This window comes from Plecotus auritus, assembly GCF_963455305.1.
Source record: "Plecotus auritus genome assembly, chromosome: 6".
Taxonomy (NCBI): Eukaryota; Metazoa; Chordata; class Mammalia; order Chiroptera; family Vespertilionidae; genus Plecotus; species Plecotus auritus.
In genome coordinates this window covers 107,466,283-107,487,304 of record NC_137773.1, presented here as the reverse complement: position 1 = coordinate 107,487,304, position 21,022 = coordinate 107,466,283, and the positions used below count along the sequence as shown (strand labels likewise).

General features: G+C 46.8%; 1 protein-coding gene across 3 annotated transcripts; it reads right to left on the bottom strand.

Moving 5' to 3' along the window:
* Positions 1-289: 289 nt before the first annotated feature.
* On the bottom strand, positions 290-19,746 carry ARF1 (ARF GTPase 1). Of its 3 annotated transcripts, none has more exons than XM_080676160.1 (5): positions 19,570-19,746; positions 2,162-2,346; positions 1,967-2,077; positions 1,766-1,890; positions 290-1,636 (listed from the first exon to the last, which is right to left on the bottom strand). In XM_080676160.1, the coding sequence occupies exons 2-5, from the start codon at positions 2,307-2,309 to the stop codon at positions 1,475-1,477; spliced, it is 546 nt and encodes a 181-aa protein (XP_080532286.1). In that variant the 5' UTR covers positions 2,310-2,346; positions 19,570-19,746; the 3' UTR covers positions 290-1,474. The 3 variants fall into 3 exon arrangements, with proteins under 3 accessions (XP_080532286.1, XP_080532287.1, XP_080532288.1); XM_080676161.1 differs by having other exon boundaries at positions 19,447-19,623; XM_080676162.1 differs by having other exon boundaries at positions 19,300-19,599.
* Positions 19,747-21,022: the final 1,276 nt, after the last annotated feature.

Below are 21,022 nucleotides of genomic sequence, written 5' to 3'. Positions count from 1 at the left end.
AGCCAGTGGTCGGCAAACTGTGGCTCGCGAGCCACATGCGGCTCTTTCGCCCCTTGAGTGTGGCTCTTCCACAAAATACCACGTGTGGGCGCGCACATACAGCACGATTAAAACTTCGTGGCCCATGCGCAGAAGTCGGTTTTCGGCTCTCAAAAGAAATTTCAATCGTTGTACTGTTGATATTTGGCTCTGTTGACTAATGAGTTTGCCGACCACTGACCAAAGCCATCCCTGCCTGTGTCCCAGGAGGCAGCCTTGGTCAGTGGCACCCAAGCACTAGAAAGCCATGAAATAGTTAAGAGATTTTATTCTAATAGCTATAATTACAGTGCTTGTTTGTCGAAATGAAAACTGAAAACAAGTATACAAAACAGTTGATTACTAATCGTGTATTGAAAGCAGTAAGAGGTTCCACGACACCAGATAAACCAGTTCTGAGGTTTTCCCCAAGATAAATTTTAACAGCTCTAGTTTCTTCAGTGTTTTATCAAAATACAAAAGAAAAAAGTAGAGGTTGTTGTTTTTGATGTCAATCTGACCCTTGCAGGCTGAGGGAGTGAAAGCACATGTGGACGGGGGCTCTGAGGAGCTAGGCTCTAAGATGACCGGTCACCGGTCTGCATTCCTACTGGTGAGACCCAGACAACCTGGAGCAAGTGAGTATGTGTAGGGACCATGGGGGTCTCCTGTTCTGGCCAGAGTGGTCCCACCAAAGCACCTACGCTGACCCACACTGACTGAAGGGAAGGCTGGGGTCCTTCCAAGGGGTCTGAGTGGTGGCCGCAGCCCCCAGCCCATTCCCATAGGCAGTGGTGTAAGCACAGGTACAAGCATGAATGCTATGGGATGCAGATGATCCAGCGAGACAAAGCCAATCAGGGGCCATAAGTGACCATGCAGAATGTATTGTGGCTGGTTCTGCCCAATGCACGCTCCAGATGGGAGACAGACCACAGGCAGACTGGACTCAAGCCATTACTGCAGAACCGACACTAGGCACATTTCTCCCTTCTCTGTGTTAAAGTGTCTCCTTACCTTATATTTATATTATAAAAAATGTACTGAGTTTGGGTTAAAAACCAACCACCAAAATTGATCTCAACACAGATTTAAAGCCCAGAGGAGGAGCACTGAGGTGATCTCACAGCAGCTCCTAGAGGCCCCGCTCCGGGTGCCTAAAATCCCTTCTCAGTACTAAACAGTGGGTTGATTCTTTTTTTTTTTTTTACAATAAAAAAAGCTGAGTAATATTGCATAGGAGTACCAGAAACTGCCTCATTGGAAACAAGAACTATTTACATTAAATAAAAACCCGGTTGCAGGCTGCGTCTGCACATGTACAGCATGATGAAGCACACTGGGACCGACCATGGAGACAGCTTCTGGCACTCACACCACAGGGGCACATCTGATCTGCCACATGAGAGGAAAGCAAGGGTGAAGGAGGGAGTGAGGGGGAAGAGAGGAGTTCGGCTCACTTCTGGTTCCGGAGCTGATTGGACAGCCAGTCCAGTCCCTCATAGAGGCCGTCCCCACTGGTGGCACAGGTAGCCTGAATGTACCAGTTCCTGTGGCGCAGAGAGTGGAGGCCCAGCTTGTCCGTGATCTCAGCTGCGTTCATGGCATTGGGGAGGTCCTGGTGGGAAGGGCAGGGTGGCATGGCAGCCATGGATCATCAGGAGGACTGGGATCCCTCCCCACCTGACATCTGATCCCTTCATACCCCCAGCCCCTTGGGGTGGCTCAGTCACATATAAGTGCATACCTGCTTGTTTGCGAACACGAGCAGGACAGCATCCCTGAGCTCATCCTCCGCCAGCATCCGCATAAGCTCCTCTCGAGCCTCATTCACACGCTCTCGGTCATTGCTGTCAACCACAAAGATGAGACCTGCCGAGGAGCAGGTGTCAACGAAGGTGCTGAGGACACCCAACCTCTCCCACAGGCCATGGCCCCCAGCCCTCACCTTGTGTGTTCTGGAAGTAGTGGCGCCACAGAGGCCGGATCTTGTCCTGGCCACCCACGTCCCACACAGTGAAGCTGATGTTCTTATACTCCACAGTCTCCACGTTGAAACCTGCAGGAGCATGGCCCAATGTGAGCCAACCCCCACCAGCCATTCCAGCCACCTCCCCAACCCCCCATGGCCTGACTTCCTCACCTATGGTGGGGATGGTGGTCACGATCTCACCCAGCTTCAGTTTGTACAGGATGGTGGTCTTCCCCGCAGCGTCCAGGCCCACCATGAGAATGCGCATTTCTTTTTTGCCAAAAAGGCCCTTGAAGAGGTTCGCAAAGATATTCCCCATGCTGTAGACTGGAGGGAGAGACACTGGCCAGAGAAACCTGCAGAGACAAGAAAGGGGTCCCTGAGTCTCTTTCTATGCAACCCAGGGTTTAGCACAGGAGCAGCTTGGAGACAACCTACCCTCCCACCATGAATGGAGAGACAAACATCCCGCTTCCTCCTGAAAACTCACAGGACACGAGCTAAAAGAAATTCCAGTTCCCAAGCTACAGAACAATAAAAAAAGTTCTGTCTGCTGGGCATCTCAATCCCCCTCTCATCACCCTCTCCCCCCTCCCCCCCATCACCCTTAGAAGGCAGAGTCTGGGAATCTTAGGAACAGGGCTGACCCTTACCACCCAACATCCATGGCTTTCAAAGGAATGCTAGACACTCTCTAATCTTTTCAAGGGGTCAGAAACAACTGAACCAAGGCCTCATAGTGTCCCTCAATTGACCCACCAAGCCCCAGTGAGAAAGATGGACCAGGCTCAAGATGATGAATGCATGGGGAGCTAGACTCCCCTCCCCCGGAACATAGCAGAAGCTAACCTTTCCCAACACACTGAGAGCTCAGCACTCATCCAGCAGCAGGTGGGACATGGGGACCACACCTGGGCACTGAGTCCAAGGCACAGCAAGGGCCCCAGGGCAGCATGTCAAGGGGGGCTCTTTCCCACCAGTGGAGGTCACCCCTGTCCCAGAGAGGAGGGGGCCCAGCCCAAGTGGTGTGGCAACACACTTATTTGAGAACATTCGTGCCATGTCCAGGCCACACTCACCCCAGGCTCCCCTCACATTATCCAGTCAACTACTACCCAAGGTCAGAAAGCAGGCAGAAAGGCCCAGGAAGCTATAGGCCAGGAAGAGTAGGCTCTCAATCCCAGATGGCCCCCCAAGCACTCGAGCAGCCCAGGCCTGGCCTCTCCCATGCTGCACCACTGTTACTCTTCAACTTTTTTTTTTTAAATATATGTATTTTTTATTGATTTCAGAGAGGAAAGGAGAGGGAGAGATAGAAACATCAATGATGAGAATCATTGATTGTCTGCCTCCTGTACGCCCCCCACTGGGGATCAAGCCCGCAACCCGGGCACATGCCCCCTGACCGGAATTGAACCCGGGACCCTTCAGTCCACAGGCCAAAGCTCTATCCACTGAACCAAACCAGCTAGGGCTTCTCTTCAACTTTTATTCTAAACAAGAAAAAAACTGTCACTTTCTCAAATGCTGATGCGCCTGCCCCCAGAAGTAACCAAGAGTTCCCAGTCTTTGAACTTTGAACAAACACTGCTGAGGTCAGAGGCCAGTGAAAGACATCATATGGGCCTAGCACAGGCATACCCCACTGTAGGGGACGTGTCCAGACCCTCACAGCCCCATGTCACCTTTAATGAAAGGCTCAGGTGGAGTCACAGGGTCTTCTCTATTCTAAATTCTCTCCAATTGAGCACTGAGTGACAATGTACACACCCAGCTCCTCATCAAACATCCAACCTCTCAGGTTTCAGCACCTTGACATTTCCTGGCTGAACTGCCATGACAACTGTCAAATGGAGCTTTTCTAATCTAGTCATTCCTCCCAGCTGTTAGCATTCTGCTGTAAGAAACCACCTTTCCTTCTCCAAGTGAACACGAACTCACATATTCCTATTTCACTCAATGGGTCAGCTGCCCCATTGTGAATGTGATGCTCCAATGATCCCAGACATGCCAAGTAGAGCTCTTTCCAGTGCACTTTTGACAGTTTTTACAAAATATATATTTTTATTGATTTCAGAGAGGAAGGAAGAGGAAGAGATAGAGATAGAAACATCAAAGATGAGAATCATTGATTGGCTGCTTTCTGCAACCGCCCCCACCTCCTACCACTGGGGATCCAGCTGGAAACCTAGGCATGTGCCCTGACCAGGAATCGAACTATAACCTTCTGGTTCACAGGTCAACACTCAACCATGGAACCAGTCGGGGGCTTTTGACATTTTGAAATTCTTTTTGGTTTTGAACAATATTACCTATTCAAAAAATTAAATTTTAAAGTTTAAAAATATATTTACTGTAACATTTCCTTTTCTGCAATAGCAAGTTTTCCTCCTATCTCCCTATAAGGAGTACCCATGGAAGAGACTGAAATAAACAAGGAATTTGGAGGGAGGCAAGACAGAAAGCAGAGACTATTTAAAAGGAAAACAAAACCCTAACCCACACACAGCCTCCCATTGTTAACAAGGTGGGTATGTGCTACCTGAAAAACAACAGGGTGCTAACACAGGGAGCAACAGTGCAGACAAAGTGAAAAATCCACAAAAAAGAAAAAAAAGAAAAAAAATGGGTAAGAAGGGGAAAACTGGGAGAGTTTGAAAGATTAACATCTACTTGGGCTACTTGGGCATGCTGATGACTTTTTAGATATAGTACCAAACACATAATCTAGAAATAAGTGATAAGATGGACTTTGTTAAAATTGAAAGCTTCTACTCTGGGAAAGACACTGTTAGGAGAAAGAGAAATTTGCAAAAGACACATCTAATAAAGGAATATGCATCCAAAACACACGAAAACTAGTTAAAACCCAATAATGAGAAAACAACCTGATTTAAAAATAAGTCAAATACTTTTTAAAAAATATATATTTTTATTTATTTCAGAGAGGAAGAGAGGAGAGAGAGATAGAAACATCAACAATGAGAGAGAATCATTGATTGGCTGCCTCCCGCATGCCCCACACTGGGGATTGAGCCTGCAATCCAGGCATGTGCCCTTGACCAGAATCTAACCTGGGACCCTTCAGTCTGCAGGCTGACGCTCTTTCCACTGAGCCAAACTGGCTAGGGCTGGGTCAAAGACTTTTTATGACAGTTTTTGTGAAGGGAATGCTTTAACATTGAAATAAGCAAAGAAGATGTACACAGAAGGCAAATGAGCCATGAAAAGATGCTCCACATCATATGACCTCAGGGAAACACAAATACACACAAATGTACACCTACTAGCATGGTCAACATCCAGAACACTGACAGGAGCTGGTGGGAATGCAAATTGGTGCATCCACTTTGGAAGGTTTCTTACAAAACTAAACATACTCTTACAAGCAATTGTGCTCCTTGGTATTAAAACTCAAGAGTTGAAAGCTTATGTCGACACAAAAATCTGCACACAGATGTTTACAGCAGCTTTATTCATAATTGCCAAAACTTGGGAGCAACCAAGATGTCCTTTAGTAGGTGAACAAATAAACTGTGCTACAATCATATGATGGAATATTATTTGGCACTACAAAGAAATCAGCTATCACAAGCCATCAAAAGATATGGAGGAAACCTGGTGTATTACTAAGTGAAGGGAGCCAACTGGGGTAGGCCACATACTGTACAATCCAATTATCTGACATTCTGGAAAAGGCAAAAACTAGGAGACAGTAAAAAGATCAGTGGTTGCCAGGGGTTGGTGGGGAGGGATGAATTGTTGGAGCACAGATGATTTTCAGGGGTGTGAACCTACTCTGTTTGATGCTGCAATGGTGGTTACTCTGGTGGGAGATGCTCACAGTGGGGATTTCCCATACCATGTGTGTATGGGAAATCTCTGTACCTTCTACTCAATTTTGCTGTGAACCTAAAACTGCTCCCTTAAAAAAAAAAAAAAAAATTCAACATCTGACTAAGATTGAAACAAACCCATTCACTCAAAGCAGACTAAATTCCAGAACACAAAGGGTCGAAGAACTTTAAACTTAGCATCCAGAGATCAGAAAGAAGCAGTACTGTAGATCAGAAAACCACTAACACCAGGCCAAGTATGAAGTAGATATAAGGTAGAGCAAAAGTCAGGTGAGAAATGCCAGGTGGCCCCAGGCCTGAGAAGCAGTCAGCCCAACCATTACTACCTACATGGTTTAAACATGGGCTTGGCAATTCCAGGGGAATTGGGAAAAAACTAATGACAGGTACATAGAAAAAAAATCCAAAGATAAAAACGAACGAAAGGAGGTCATTTTAGATTTCCCGTGGGAAAACATAAGACAGTCACCTCTTAGCTCAACAGTGTACAATATTTACTTAGTCACAATTGTTACTGTTATTTGCTAAGGCCAGAACTTGTGGTATGAAGGGCCCACCCTCACCATCCAAACAGACACACTCATATGGAGGTACAGCCAAATGATGAAAGGGGCTATTCCTGAGAAGCAGGATGGAGGACTGCTATTTATGCTTGTTTTATTGTTCAAGTATCCCCTTCACGCCCTAGCCAGTTTGGCTCAGTGGATAGAGCATCAGCCTGCAGACCAAAAGGTCCCGGGTTCGATTCTGATCAAGGGCACGTACCTTGGTTGCAGGTTCCTCCCGGCCTGGGCTCTGATCAGGGCCCATACAGGAAGAAACCAATTGATGTGTTTCTCTCACATCGATGTTTCTCTCTCTCTTCTACTCTCCCTAAATATCAATGGAAAATATCCTTGGGTGAGGATTAAAAAAAAAAAAAAAAAAAAAGTATCCCCTTCACAAAAACTGACCAAAAAACCCCCCTACTCACCAAGGGGTTAAAAGGTTATCTGTATCCTCCCCAACTAGGGCAGAGGGAACATCTCCAGGTAAAACCCCCACACCTGGGTGTGGCCTCTGTATGCATAGTCCCTACCTCTACCCCCTGGTCTGTATCTGAGTCCTGATTATCAGCATGGTCTCTATCCCCTTCACTCTGTTTTTAAACAGATCAGCCACGTAGCCTCATAGAGGGAAGTCACACTTGGTGGCAAAAACCAGGATGGGGATGAGCACCAAGTTTCAAGATTTAAAATACTATGATACACAGCGTTTTGTCTCTCCCCACTACAAGCATCTGTACCCACCCTGCACCTGGTCCAGGAACCCTGGTGGCTTCCTGGCCTGTGCCCTCAGCACCGTTTACTGCTTTGTCAGAGGTCCCGACCTAACGCAATACCTGTTGTAACAGAAAAGTTCAACAATGGCCACTGGAGTTGTGCCATCCTCTTGGCACAGATTCCAACTTGTGGGGACGGGACACCCAGCCCAGGTGCTATTTCACCTTTTACTCTACCAGAATCCCCCACACTCAAGCAAAACCCGTTTTCAGGTTCATCGTAGGAGTGAGCAGAGAAGACACTGACTTTCTCAGCAGAACCCTTCCTCCTCACCTGTGAGTCTGCAAATGACCAATCCAGAAAATGCAAGAGTAACAGAGGCCCTTCTATGAGAGCAGACAGGACCTTTAGGGTAGCATTCCAGCATTAAAGCCAAGGATAGAACACAACTCCCACATGCAAAGATCTAAAGGCCAACAAGGCAAACGATGGGGCCTCCCTGGGGAAATCATGCATCCGACTCCAATAAAAGACTGCTTTAAATGCTTTAGAGCAGTGGTCAGCAAACTGCGGCTCGCAGGCCACATGCGGCTCTTTCGCCCCTTGAGTGTGGCTCTTCCACAAAATATCTCGTGCGGGCGCGCACGTACAGTGTGATTGAAACTTCATGGCCCATGCGCAGAAGTCGGTTTTCGGCTCTCAAAAGAAATTTCAATCGTTGTACTGTTGATATTTGGCTCTGTTGACTGAGTTTGCCGACCACTGCTTTAGAGAAGTAAGTGTACCTGTGCCCTCTACCTGGCCCTCTGCATCGCCACCAAGCCTCAGTGGTTTCAGAAGAAGCAGAGGTAGCTCTGCTTCAGAATTTGCAATCAGACTTGTGCAACTTATCCCTGCAGAAGGAAAGTCTGTCAGGTTTTCTGAAACCGTTAAGAGCTGGTTTATGCAACAGAATCTCTTTAACAGCGAACACCTAGATGACCTAAATGGTTGGGATTGCTAGGAAGAAGACACCACCAATGCAGAGCATAGCTTGGGAAACAAAACAAGTGTGACCAGGAGCCAGAAAGGGAGAACTGAACTACACTTTGCGCTGCAGATGGGATGAGCTGCATTGGTCTTCTCTGTAAATGGGAGTTAAGATGGATGAATCCCCTACTCAAATGAAAAGCTGGGTGACAGCTTTTTTTCCCCTTTTATTTTTTTCTCTTTTTGCCTTTTTAAAGGTCATTTATTGAGGTGTAAGTTACTAGGATAAAATAGTTCATCTGCTTTAGTATGAGAAAAATTAACAAAGTGAAAATTCGGAGATACTGACATACATTACAAAACACTCTCTTTAAAGAGTTTTGTGAATGAGCAACTGCCTCTGGCAGTCACATATGTACTTAGTTAAGAGTATCCATCATTCAAAAACCCAATTCATCCCTGACACATAGAATTTAAACTTAAAGGCGGATCTTCTACTTTTACAGGCTGCAAACTGCTTTTTTGTGTATCACCTTGGGACTCTTATACACCAGCAAAATAAAAGCCTCAAGCCATTAACTCTGCCTGTTAGCCCAACATTCAATTTCTGTAGCTTTGACGATTTTCTGTAATTGAGCAGTATACTACATTTTGTCATTACTTTGTAAAAACTAGTGTTAAGAGGAAAACTGAATGTGTCACTACTAGTGATAAGGTATACCTCACAGGCTTAATACAACTGTGACAAAGATATGCATCAACAACAGGCTCAGAACAACATTCAGCCTGAGACACTCAGTGGATCTAAAGAAGTTGAGAGAACTTTCTTTTCTTCCCATTCAAATATAATTGATATACACACTGTATTTGTTCCAGGTGTACAACATGATTTGATATGTACATATATTGTGACATGATCACCATAAAAGTCTAGTTAGTTAACACCCACTACTTCACACAATTAACATTTTTTTTCTTGTGATGAGAACTTTTAATATCTACTCTCTGAAATACTTTCAAATGTATGATACACAGTACTGTTAGCTACAGTCAGCACCCTGTCTATTACTTATCTTAAGACTGGAAGTTTTTACCTTTTGACCCACCCATTTCCCAACCCCAAACTTTCAATAAATAAAAGAACATGCAATAATATTTTAGAATTGTATCATTCTGATCTGCATCTAAAGGCGAGTTCAAGTTTTCGTTGTTTTTTCAGAACAAAATTTTCAGGATGTTTTGCAGGAACCAATCAAGCACAAGGGTGGCGCGGAACGAAGGAAGCCTCTATGCAAGATTCTGCCCCTTGTGACCCCCACCCAAAGAAGGCCAGGATCCTTACACTGGAGGGTTGGTCTCTAATATATCCTTTGCATAGCATCTCCCACACCTAAAGGAGAGCATTACTTGTGAGGTCCAATTCTTAGGAGGAGCAACCAGTGAAATTCAATTTAGATCATTCTTTGCCAGCTTAAGATTCAAGGTAAAAATCCTTAAAATGACAGCTAGAAATGAGTTTCATTCATGTATATGACTCTTGGTCTACAGCAAGCTTGTCAAACTCGCGGCCCATGGGCTGCATGCAACAAAATATTTTTGCGGCCATAATGGTATGTAAGAAACGCTTTAATAAAAATTTCACAACTTAATTTTTACAATATCCTGTTATACATGACTAAAGGCCTGGTGCACGAATTCGTGCATGGGTGGGGTCCCTCGGCCTGGCAGGTGATCTGGGCCAGCTGGGGGCAGCGGGGGTGGGGGGAGGAACCACGGGAGGTTGGCTATGGAAGTGCACTGACCACCTGGGGGCAGCTCCTGCATTGAGCGTCTGCCCTCTGGTGGTCAGTGTGCAGCATAGCTACCAGCCAGTCGTCCAGTAGCAAGGTTTGCTTAGGCTTTTATATATGTAGATTATTAATAATGAACTACAACATTCGCTAATGACTGATTACTATAATCATGTTGCATTCATTTCCCTTACTATTCTCTGCGCACTATTTCTTTCCACAAATACTAGCAGCAAATATTTTAGCAGCCAATTATCATTAGTCTTGGACTGACTTGTTTGGTGTGCGCAACAGGAAATATTTTGCTTTCCGAGAACAAGAAAAATAGATTTGCATTACACTTATTAATTTGTGCAGTTATTCAGTATCTGATAGGTTAATGTTTAAGAAAAAAATTAATATTAAAATATTTAATATTAATTTAAAAATGTTCTATTATTTTATGTTAATGATTACTCATTTATTTCAGTCCTTTGTATTCAGCATTTCTCTATAAAAATAAACCTACGTTTCTATGAAAATTGAAGCTTTTGTGTGTTTTTTTTTGCGGCCCATATAAACTTAAACCTTATTTGGCTTGTGTTAGCCTTTGAGTTTGACATGCTTGGTCCACAGTAATATGAACTGAACACCCAAGAGCCACTGTCACTAAGTGAACAGGCACCCAGCAACCATAAGGCACATGTAGGAACAGCATAACTGCAATTAATCCTACTTACCACTACCTACAAAAGCATTTAATCGATGAGCATATTTATGTTTTGTAGTTCCTCTTTATTCTCAATCTTAAATTTTTACTTATTATTAAACACTAGAGGCCCAGTGCACGAAATTTGTGCACGGGTAAGGTCCCTAGCAGCTGCTGGCTGGAGCCTTCCTTCATTCCACGCCACCCCCTGGTGGTCAGCGCACGTCATAGCGAGCAATCGAACTCCCGGTAGGTCAAACTCCAGAGGGGACACTTTGCATATTAGGCTTTTAGATATAGAGAGAAGATAATCATATTCAAAACAATTTACCAAACACACTTAATGACCTGAAACCTACAGCTGGAAGCAAATAACTAGATGGGCTAGCCCAAATGAAAGTGAAACCAGGATGGAGGAGACCCACAGCTTGTAGCTAAGCCAGGAACAGCTCTCACAGCTCTGTGCACCTGTTCTTGTGCCAGACCCCTGCTTATCTGTATTTCCTCTCCCTGATTTGTCACTGGGCTCCAGAACAATCCTACATTCCTGCCTCCTCCCCCCACAGCCACTAAGGCCGACTGAGTATTCTGGCCTGTGGAATGGGGCAGTGTCCAGGTCCTCAACTGTAAAGCCACCAGCACTCTAGACCAGCCTTGGGCAAACTACAGCCCGCGGGCTGGATCCGGCTGTTCTATCCGGTTCTCTTGCTCTCCCCTCCGCTCCTTTACTTTGAATTTATATTAGTTCACACAAACACTCCATCCATGCTTTTGTTCCGGCCCTCCGGTCCAGTTTAAGAACCCATTGTGGCCCTCGAATCAAAAAGTTTGCCCACCCCTGCTCTAGACCCTAATGAGTACGTCTACTCTGGAAGTAAGGGCACAGATACCCTCTGTCTGACCCCAATTGCAGTTAAGTCTGAAGGACCTGTTTCTAGAAAACAATGGAGAAAATGAATTTATGACTAAAATACAAAGCAGGGGCAACTCTAAAGCACCCAGACACCTGAAAGGTTTCCTACCATCAACTCCTTACTAATTTTGCAGGTTATTAGTGGTTCTTTGGATGTCAACTAGAGTTCTTCTGACCCATACAGTAGGAACCAGAGGACCAGCAGTTTGGGATCAGTTTGAAGTGCCTCAGAAAGTCGCTTGGGTGTGTTCTAACCCCAGCTGCAGTCCCAGTGCCCTTGCCACATCCATTTCTCCATGCTGTGCCCACTAGGTCCTTTGCTCAATCTCTGAAGCTAAGCTCAAATGCTACCACCTTCCACAGGAGGGTCCTTTCATCTTTATTCTCAGCGCACCCTTGACACATTGAGGGGCTAACAGTCACCATACTCACAAAAGGAAAAGCTGTGTGAGGAGAACAGATCTGGGCACACAGAGGCCAACAATATTCAGTGATCCAACTGACAGGTGGTGAAGGAGAGTGCAGCAACAAACAGTGTCTGTTCTTCCTCCCTCACCTGATGAGTAAGCTAGTTCTTAGAGGCCTCTAGGTCAAGCAACATCAAAAGCTGCTTGTCAGTGACACTGGGACCCTCTCAATGCAGCTAAACAGCTTCAGCCCCAGACATGCACAGCCCCACACCCAACAGAGAGAAAGGGGGGCACACCACACAGTCCTGGGTTTCAGTTTTAACAGTGAGGACATGGAGAAAAGGATTCAGCATTCTGATTTCTACTGTGAAATAAATCACAATCCTTTGTTTCTGCCACTCCACTCCTTTACTCATGTAGGCATTGCAAACATACATAAGCCTCTGCAGACTCAATTCCGGTGTTTTCTCAAAGAGTCCACCCAGGCTCACCATGTGGACACAGGTCCTCTACCAACACTAGGATGGGGCTCTAAGACCATTCTCCATACCCTTGAAGAAAAGAGGAACTGCAACCAGGAACCCTATGAACCCTTCTAAGCTTCAAAAATGGCAGGCAGTCCCTGAGGCTTTCTTGGCACAGGGGCTTTAATTCTGCCTTCAGGGAACTTTCATTTTGAAAACAGTATTTTAAAAATTGAAGCCCCACCTCTTTTTCTGAGGCCCAGGCTTCCAGGTGATCAGAAAAGGAAAGTGTAGCAGGGGGTTGAGAGCCTCGGTTAGATCCCTCCATCTTTGGGACAAGTCCCCTGCCAGACTTGCCACAGTGGCAGCCAGTGCCAGCTCAAGAGCACACAGAGGTGCAGGGTTCAGGATGCCCTTTTCATCCTCCAAGAAAGAAGCTGCTCTTGCCTGAGAGGCCACAACATCCTCTCAATGGGCTTCTTCTAACCTCTGGTCACACTTTAGACTAGTGGTTCCCAACACGGACACAGGGGACAATTTGATTTTTAAGGGGGGCAATTAAAGAATGAGTTATTAACAGTGAATTTTTTGCATTTCTTGTGGTTCTAGGGGCCTCGTATACATGTATATTGTGACATCTTCATGCATTTCAGTTCTCTGTTATATGTTTTGAAACTTGCTATTTTTTCATATCACTTCATATTATTACTAGAGGCCCGGTGCACGAAATTTGTGCACGTGTGCACGTGTGTGTGCACGTGTGTGTGCACGTGTGTGTGTGTGTGTCCCTCAGCCTGGCCTGTGCCCTCTCACAGTCTGGGAGCCCTCGGGGGATGTCTGACGGATGGCTTAGTGCTGCCACAGAGGTGGGAGGGGCTCCCGCCACTGCCACTGCGCTTGCCAGCCGTGAGCCCAGCTCAGGGCTTCTGGCTGAGCGGCACTCCCCCTGTGGGAGTGCACTGGCCACTGGCAGCTCCTGCGTTTGATCGTCTGCCCTCTGGTGATCAGTGTGCATCATAGCGACTGGTTGTTCTGTAGTTCTGTCAATTTGCATGTTAGCCTTTTATTATATAGGATTTTTTTTAACATTTTTTTCTTAGCGATTTCTTCCTCAGTACTTCAACTGTCCTTTTGTTCTTTTATTTTTCACTTTCATGGATGCCATGTTCTTTGGAAGCTTGTTTAGACCAAGTTAATGGCCTTTTAGGCTTCCTCCACATGAATAGGAGTTCACTTTTTGAATAATAAGAATTGTACGTCACAGGTGGGGCATCAGGATTTTAGAGATGCTTAGGTTGGGCATGGCCAAAAAAAGGTTGGGAACCACTGCTTTAAACAGAAGCCCTAGTGTCAAGAGAAATCTCATTTACATGCCTGCTCACACTAGCCTCTCCTTAAAATCTCCCAGATCCCTGCCACTGTCCACTACACTCTGCATCTGGTACAATCACACCCCAAAACTGCCTCTTCTCAGCCATTTACTCCCAGGGCAGTGTGGCCCCTAAACATGCCTCATATTTCTATTCCCAGCTAGACCCCTCCCTTACCCTAGCTACCCCATTCCTACCATCCCCTCCACACACAAATCTCCCAGCGAATTCTAACCCTCCAACATAAAGGGCCCACCCTTCCTCACTTTAACACTGAGCAACTTTCTCCCAGTTTCTTAGATACCCACAATCCCTTTCTCCATCTCTCTCACCCCCAAATCTGTCTGCTTTACCAGCAAGTCGCCTCTCCCTTTGAAAGATGCATCTGCACCATCATGTGCCTGTGCCCTGGTACAGCCACCTCATCTCCTCTCTGGCATCTCAACAGCCTGTAGCTTCCACTCCACAAGGTGTTCTAAATACCAGCAAGAGGAGCCTGAAACACCACATGCTAATTCAGGGTCCTTACACAGGTCAGAATAGGCATTTCACAGCACCACCTCCACTGTCACGAAAGGAAGTTAGACTACACAACCAACATCTGCTCTGATTGTAAAACACCCATTACATTGCCCAACTGTAATGTAATGGGGAAATGAAGGATAGTGACTTAGAATAAAACACACGCTTCAATACTGGGCACGACCACACCATCAGCTGAGGGAGGCTGTCAAAGAACCACCTCAGAAGCCTGCTGCAATGCACACTGCCTGAGCCAGTACCTGTAGCTCAGGCACTAGGGGACAGTCCATGAAGCAGAAAGAGAAAGCAACTCATGGGAAGGCTCTGCAAAGAACAAAATATAAACCCCACTCCCTGATTTCCTGGAAAATTCAAAACATCTATTAAAACTATGCCAAAAAACGGAAATTGTTGTCTCTGTAGATAAAACAGAATTAGGCCTAAGATATGAAAGTCACACAGAATGCATTCTTGCTGCTCTCACAAATTCCCCAAACACCCTTTCTGTGGAGCTAGCCCCTCTAAGGCCCACTGGAACACACCAGTAGAATTCCCTCCCGCTCCTCACCCACTCTGCTTCTGGCAGGTCTCCAAAACCACTCTAGGGACTCTGTATTCACTGTTTCCCTGCCTAGAAGCTCCCTATTTCTCCCACAGAACCACAGGACCTCTGCTCCCTCACACCTCTTCTCTCCCTCCACCCCCCTCATGCTTATTCCCTATCCTCCCGATAGGCCAAATTCACCGCCTGCCCCTTTCCTATGTCCTGTTGGCCTGCCTTCCCTTTTTGTTCATTGTATCTCCACCAGGCCACTTTGCCTGTGGGGTCTCCTCTATCCAGAACTCACCATTTTCCTCACACCTCTACCATCTTCCTCCACTGTGTACCTCCCTGGACACCCAAAGGATTCACCATCAAGGAGAGAACTGTAAAAGAGCACTGAACTAGGGCCCTTACGGATTGAAAAGCAAAAATATTAATCATACATATCTACAAATATGCTTTCCCAAAATATTAGTTGTCAGGAAAAAGTCAACAATGAATTTCATGCTGTTTTAAAACTATACATGGGTGGTGCCGTCTGAACATTCCTTTGACGATCCAGTGAGATCAGGGCTGTGGGGACACTGTGACTACTCAGGGCAAAGGTGAGCATCTAATGTCCAGTACATGGCAGGGATGTGTGCACAATCTGCTTCCTACACCTGCCCTTAGGTGCCTGCAATTGGTGACTCAATACATTTTCACTGAGCTCACCAAGAATTGGCAAGATACTATATCACTTTGACAGAAGAGATGCGAGAAGCTATAATTATTTTAAGCAAAACTGACAAAAGATGTAGTATTTTAAATATAAATTAATTGATCCAATCAGTTAATTAGGAACTGCATACTCATCTACAAAGAAGAAACTTAAAAGATATCTTTTCTTCTGATTATCAAAATACTGGCACATCTAACTTTGCCTTCATTCCTATTCTTCATGAATGGGTCTAGACAAAATCTTAAAATTGCTTTCTTGGCCATTTGTACCTAAGTTAAACTGGTAGGGTACTGCAAAAACAATCTGACATATAACATTAGGGTACTGCAAAAACAATCTGACATATAACACTAGGGTACTGCAAAAACAGTCTGACATATAACACAAATGAAAGATGATAGCTATTTTACATTATGACTTGCTAGCATCCCTTTGAGGAGCATTACTTATTAAACTCTGATTAAACATTAACTAACATTTCCAAAATGCACTGTATACATTAACTTTTGAAAACGTGCATGGGTCATACCTGAGCCTCCTATTAACTTATGCCCTATACCAGTGGTCGGCAAACTGCGGCTCTTTGGCCCCTTGAGTGTGGCTCTTCCACAAAATACCATGGCCTGGTCGAGTCTATTTTGAAGAAGTGGCATTAGAAGAAGTTTAAAAAATTGGGCTCTCAAAAGAAATTTCAATCATTGTACTGTTGATATTTGGCTCTGCTGACTAATGAGTTTGCCGACCACTGCCCTATACTAACAGTCACCCTGTAGCCTCAGAGGTACGTAAAAACATTTGAATCCTAAACAGAATCACTCCCAATTGCTGTGTGTGTAGTAAAATCTTTTCTTTTCCCTGTCTCTTCCCTTTTTGTTTGCTGATGACAGGTTGCCAAGCTCTCATGCCACTGTATGCAAAAACAAAACAAACAAAACAACAACAACAACAACAACAACAAAAAAACTGTCTTTTAAGGACAAGGAGGTAGGTTCCTACATCAGGCAGACTCACCATTCCTTCCAACTCATATAAAGAAGGTGAAGTGATAGCAATGGTGTTCACCCAGAGTACTTTCCTAGGAAATACAAAGCTTTGGTGTTTTTGTGTTAATTACCCCTCTCCTCCAGTTAATCAGGTCATCTGATCCATCTGAGAATTCCGAACATCTTCCAGAATAGTGCCACAGCTATAGTCATAACAGGTGCAATGCAACTATATTTTAAAGTGTTTCTAACACAAAAGGATAGAACCTAAGGATGAAGGAAACGAGCTGAGATGTTATATGTGAACTGAAATCAACCCCCCCCCCCCCCCGCCACATACATACACTCACATATTCTCCAAGGTGTCCTTTACTTGCCAGTAGGAAGGAAGAGTATACCCAACCCCACTAGTAGGTAAAAATCATTTCCAAAAGACCACTTCAGATGATGCTGGAAGGACATCTTTAACACCATCCATTCCACGGAGGTGCAGACAGAGCAAAAGAGATAAGTTGTTTTCTAATTTTAAGATCTAAAGTGAAACTTTTCATTCATGTTTCTCTCCCACCCACTTCTGACAGATGTGCATTTTATTTCCTTTCATTCTCCTAATTTTAGAGGTTGGAAGTCAATGGGAATATTGATGGGACACAAATGGTATTGGCAAGCCCAACCTAGCTGGAATCTGAAACACTTGCTCAGTAAACTATCACACCCTTAGGAAGACTGACCTTATGTGACCAAGAGCACATTTAAATGCATATGTCAAAGCAACATTCAATTTGGAAAAGCTGAAGAAAACTGATTCAGCTCTCTCAAACGAAGTTAACATACTATTGATGAACTTGCACAGAGCTTTATCCTTGGTTAGGTTTATTCCTGTGCCCATTTGACTCTGCATATCATCGCTGTGGCCAATACTCCACATCAAATTCCACTGAAATCTACAGATAAATCAAAATGTACCTTCTTATAATTTCAAGTACATTTGGTCTTGATAGAGGCAGCTTAGCAGGTCTGAATGTTCTCTCGAAATTGTGCAAGAGGTAAAGCAAATAGCTAGACCACACAATTTAAAAACCAGAACTGTGAGAAGCACAGAACCAGTTTTTGCTTTCTACTTTCTTAGTGGTGAACTAGAAAGCATGTGAGTCAGCTATTATCCAAGCCAACTTTTTAAGTGTTTTTGAAGTAGTAATTCTGAATACCTGTATCTGAAGACAGCCATCATAGGAAATAGCATGTTCCTAACGCCCAAGTGAAAAGGATTTACTTTCGACAGGACATTCCTGAAGACAGTGACACCTGTGAGGAGGCACAGCTATATTCTGCCCATTATGGAGAGATAACTTTTATGAGAAGAAAATAGCACATTCTAAACATGTGGCCAGATTTGTGATTAACATACACACATTCAATTACTCTTAACTTTGTACCCAACTAGCTAGTAGCACCATGCATTCAAGTTCTTACAGATTTGGCTACTCATGGAAGTTGCTCAAAACTCTGAGGAAAACACACTTAGTTTGATACTAGGAATTGCCCCAGCAAAGGGCCATAATGCACTTCAGCATCTCACACTCTTTCAGACACACAGCTGGAAAGGCAAGACCCATCATGCAAAATAGCTGGCAGCATAAAGTGCTGACCACTAGTTCTGAAACAAGAACTAGAGCCGAGCCAGGTCAGCATGGCTCAATGGTTGAGCGTTAACTTATGAATCAGGAGATCACAGTTGGATTCCCCGTCAGGGGCAGTTAGGGCACATGCTAGATTATGGACTCGATTATCAATGATTCTCTGTCACCATTGATGTTCCTATCTCTCTTTCTTCCTCTCTGAAATCAATAAAAGTATTAAAAAAAAAAAAACAAAAACAAAAACACAGAGCTGACCACCGAAACACCAGTAGTGGCACCTACTACACAACTCTCAACAGTGACTTCCCAAATCACTCCAAAGCGTTTGAATTCCCTCCTCTCCTGCCAATAACATCTTGTGCAATTCCGCTCAATTCATTTAAGACAGCAACTTTTTTTGAGGAAATTTGGAGAGTGCCACCTAGCTAAGAAGTGCCATTTGAGTTGACTAGCTAATATTTTAAGTACTGTGTAATTAATTGGCAAGCCTTATTAACACAGCTACAATTTTACTGACCATAATCATCTGGACTGTGCAACAAGAAAATGTTAAGGCATTCTGCTAGGGAGGCCATCGTTCTATGTATGGGTAGGTCAAAGATTCACCAGCTCGGAAGAGTGTTCTCAACTCTGCCAACGGGGCCCAAGAAACAAGCTCGGCGTTGCAGCAAGCTTTGATAAAGGACCCTGCACAGGCGTTCTCATTCAGACCCTAGGACCTCGCCCCACAGCCGGGCCCAGGAACCCGGGCCCCACCCCGCCCCACCCGTCCCATCCCATCTTCGAAGCAAACAGGAACTGGGCTCAAACCCTGGTCATCGCGTGACCTTGGCCGCGTCCCGGGACAGAGGCCTCGGTTTCCTGGTCCTCTAAGCCCCGAAGCGGGAGGCGGAGCAGGAAACGGGGCTTCCAGGGAGCCCACGGCCGGGCCCGACTTCCGGGCGCCAGCCCCGACGGCTCTGGGAAGCTCGGGGCCTGGGAAGCTCGGGGCCGTGGCTGGATCTAAGCGGGAGACTGACCCCCACCTCCGGCCCGATCTCAACTCAACCTCGCCTTGACCCCCAGCGAGTGACTGACCCCGATCCCAACCCCCTCCCGGCCTCAACTAGACTTCCAGTCTAGCCCTACGCGCCCGCCCCACCGCGCCTCGCTACCAAGCCTGGCCTCGACCCTTACCATCTGGGCTTCACCTCGGTCCCCAGCCCGGCCTCGCCTCGCTTCAGACTGGGCCCTCACCGCGGCCCCGAGCCCTGCCTCACCTGGCTTCAGCCTCGGCCCCCACCACGGACCCGGTCCCCGGCCCAGCCTCGCCTCTGCCCTCACCCTGGCCCCCGGACCGGCGTCGGCCCTCCCTGCCCCGCCGCTCCAGCCGCGGTGGGCAGAGACTCGCGCGGCCTAGGTCAGCCCCCGGCCGCAGTTCACGCCGGCCCACGGCCCCTGCCTCACCCTCGGCAGCCGCGGTGCTGCTGCTACTCCGAGCCAGGCGTTGGTTTCGCTCCCACAAGATGGCGGCTCTGACGGCAGCCACGTCAGTGCCTGCTGCCGCGGTGGGCGCTGGGGAATGGGGCAGGCCACCAGAGCCCCGCCCACGCCCCGCCGCGGCGCGCACGCGCAGACTCCAGAAGTGGGAGTGCTGTGTGGGGGCCATCTGTGCGTGCGCGTCCCACCTCTGCGCATGCGCACCCCCGGGACGAAGTCTGCGCCTGGGCCGCTTGTCTCCCGGGAAGGTGGCGTGGGGAACTTAAAAACATATTTCGTGGCTACGGGTACGGGGCTCGAGCAAATCCTAGGGTTCCAGAAAGACAGCAGCCAGGATGTCAGACCCCTTTCCCGGCCAGGGGGTCCCCGCGAACGGGCTGCCCTTCCCCCCCGTATTGTGGAGACACCCACTGCGACCCGCGGAGTTGTTGCTGTGGGGGAGCTGGTCGCAGATCAACTAAAAAGCTGTAAGGTGCTCAGTGGATAGAGCATCGGCTTGCGGAATGAAGTTCGAGTTTGATCAAGGGCACATGCTCGGGTTGCGACTGCGGGCTCGGTCCCCAGTAGGGGGCGTGCAGGAGGCAAAGGATGAATGATTTTTATCATTGATGTTTCTCTCTCTCCCTCTCCCAATCTGAAAGAAAGAAAAGAAAAAAAGCTGTCAATAGTAGGAGCCAAGCAGTGCCAGCGCTGCCCCAGGGAAGGCCGCTGAGCCATGGTCCAGGTGACAAGAAGAGGGAGCCCCCTCCTCCAGGAAGCCTCCCTGGGCAGATTAGAAGGGAGGCGAGGAGCATCATGGTCCTCTCTGTTTTCTCCAAATTCAGGGCCTGGCTGTGGCCCCCATTCGGGACCTTACTCTGGCATCCCACCGACCATAGTCCCACCCCCACACTACCCTCGCCTACTACTACCTAGGCTCCTCCCTCCCCCTACCCTCCGGCTGCAAAGGTTCCCCCAATAAAGAAGCTCTGCGGAGATTGCTGGGGGTCTCTTCAGCCTTGTGCCCTGGGTATTGTAGAGGGTGCAAAACAGCCATCACCTGGGCCCTGGCCCAGGGGCCTGCCTGTGTTTCTGGCCTGACAGAGGGTGGGGATCTCCTGTCCCCCTTCTGCCCACCTTGCTCACCTGCTCCCCTTGGGCAGGGCCTCCTAACTGGGACCTCAGCAGCCTCTAGGGGCTGCCCATATTCAACAGGGATTCCTCCTGCCCCAAACACCGATAACCTCCTCTCCTGAGAGGCTGTGGGCTCTTGGCCCTATGAGCTCTTGGCCCTATGAGCCAGACCCGCTGGTCCCCCTCAGGAGCCCAGCCTCCCCCAGACCTCACCACCTATGTATTCTGGACCTCGCCTCTGACCCCCAACATCATAAACACTCCAAGATTGTTCATGCAAAGTGCCTCCAGGGGTCCATACCTCCAA